This window comes from Echinococcus granulosus (genome assembly GCF_000524195.1).
Source record: "Echinococcus granulosus chromosome Unknown EG_S00331, whole genome shotgun sequence".
In the NCBI taxonomy this organism is placed as follows: domain Eukaryota; kingdom Metazoa; phylum Platyhelminthes; class Cestoda; order Cyclophyllidea; family Taeniidae; genus Echinococcus; species Echinococcus granulosus.
In genome coordinates this window covers 6,441-8,190 of record NW_020170711.1, presented here as the reverse complement: position 1 = coordinate 8,190, position 1,750 = coordinate 6,441, and the positions used below count along the sequence as shown (strand labels likewise).

Sequence of the window (1,750 nt, the reverse complement as noted above, 5' to 3'; positions counted from 1 at the left end):
CCGCCACCACCACCCCAGGTTTCATGCATACGCAACCGCGCGAAATCACCGAGAAGGAGGTGGACATCTTTTGACAACTCTTCCTGGGACTCTAAGCTGCTGGTCTCACTCAACCCACTGTCGCGACTTTTAACTATGAGGCCTAATCGAGTGCCCTCCCATTCCTTTAGCTTGTATAGGAACGCGTTGGTATGATGCGCATGCGTATTTGCAAATCAGGATTCCTCTACTCGAGTCTTTGCTTCTTAGTAGCCCATGGGGAAAAACTGATCTGAAATGTAACTGTCGGCTATGTCATGGGAAGCTTGACAGTTGCTGGTCTTCTTACCTCCATTAAATGAGTGCCAATCTGTGCAAAGTGGACATTTGCGGGTTTTACGTCTCACCTGACTTTGATATATGTGTATGCATTGACCTGATGCAGTAAACGCCATGCAAGCAACCAGGTTAAATTACAAATAACGGACCCTCATTCTGTTGGAAAACAACGATTCTTGTGCCACGGTTGATGTTCGTCCACTTGGTCGTTTGTGATGACTAATTTGGAAAAACGAGCTACCCTGAGGTAGGGAGAAATGAAGTTTCAGAGTATAGATCAAATTAAGGTGAATACTTTGTTGTGAAGTACTTGCTGTTCCAGCATTACTTTCAGCTGCGTAAACCCTTCACAATTGCTCTGCGTACGTATCGTGAAGGGATGCTCGAGCCACTTATGCTACTTGCCTCGACCCTCCAAATCGAGATATAACCTCTTCAAAGATGAATTAAGTTTAACCTCTGTCGAAAGATGAGGTTCATTCGGATCAGGTCCTGTCTAGACAAATTGATCCATGAAACAGGGGCTGAATTTGATAGATGTGAAGAAATACACATACACAGGTGGACCTTAGAATGATAATTTTGGATTTTTTGCTTCGCGACACCGTGGGCAACTCCTGACGCTTCTTCTTTGCGGGCTATACTAGCCCCTTAAGAAAGCTGAAATTCATCCCACGCAGTTGTTCATTTAGCGACCTCGGTTGAGAGTTACCCGTGAAAGGCTCATTCCACTACTAGTTGGATGTTCTTTGGATTCCCTGTTCGTATTCGCCCACTTTTTGTTACTGCTGGAAAACTATCTGCTATGTGTCTGTTCTTTCTAGTTGACGGCAAATTGGATCAAGGTGGTATAGTATTTTCCCAACTCGGCGTCCGGGGTTGTCTCGGCCTCTGCGGCGTCTGAAAGTTGGTTCTGCAGTAGGGCACGTAGATTCTGAGGTGTCCTTTAGTGTTGGAGTTAAGACCATAGGTTCAATCTTGGATTTTAAAGCCACCTTTCGACGTCTGTGTTGGTATTTAAAGGCGGGAGGTCTCTGAGTGCTGCAACAAGTGTGACTTGTTCGACGTTTATCGTTTTCAACTCGGTAGGCGGAGATATTCTGTCCTGATAATGTTGTGGGCGTGGTACAGTGATTGGGTTTTCTTTGTGTAGAGTAAATTTTATCCTTAGAGGTAATAGACGTCCATCCCATCTCAATATTAGTGTTCGCTGACCGCTTCTAGCCTTAATGGTGCATTCAAGAAAATACGATTTAAGAAAAATAGATAAATACGCAATATTTTAAAAGGATTTGGAACTTATAATACCACATTGAATGCCACTAGCATGGGGACGGTGGCCACTAGCTATGTGGAGAGCTAGCACTTCCTTATAATACCTGCGAAATGTGCTGACTCCAATTGGCTTTTTTCACGGTATCTTTTGCCTTTA

The 1,750-nt window shown here is 44.2% G+C and overlaps 1 protein-coding gene across 1 annotated transcript; it reads right to left on the bottom strand. All coding sequences in view use genetic code 11, as the record gives it.

Annotated features, from left to right (window-relative positions):
• Positions 1-1,138: 1,138 nt before the first annotated feature.
• EGR_11018 (hypothetical protein) lies at positions 1,139-1,511 on the bottom strand (the record flags this gene model as incomplete). The annotated part of the gene is made up of 2 exons (XM_024500267.1): positions 1,139-1,231; positions 1,314-1,511. 2 exons carry the CDS (start codon positions 1,509-1,511, stop codon positions 1,139-1,141), a joined length of 291 nt encoding a protein of 96 aa, XP_024345320.1.
• Between the last annotated feature and the right edge of the window lie 239 nt (positions 1,512-1,750).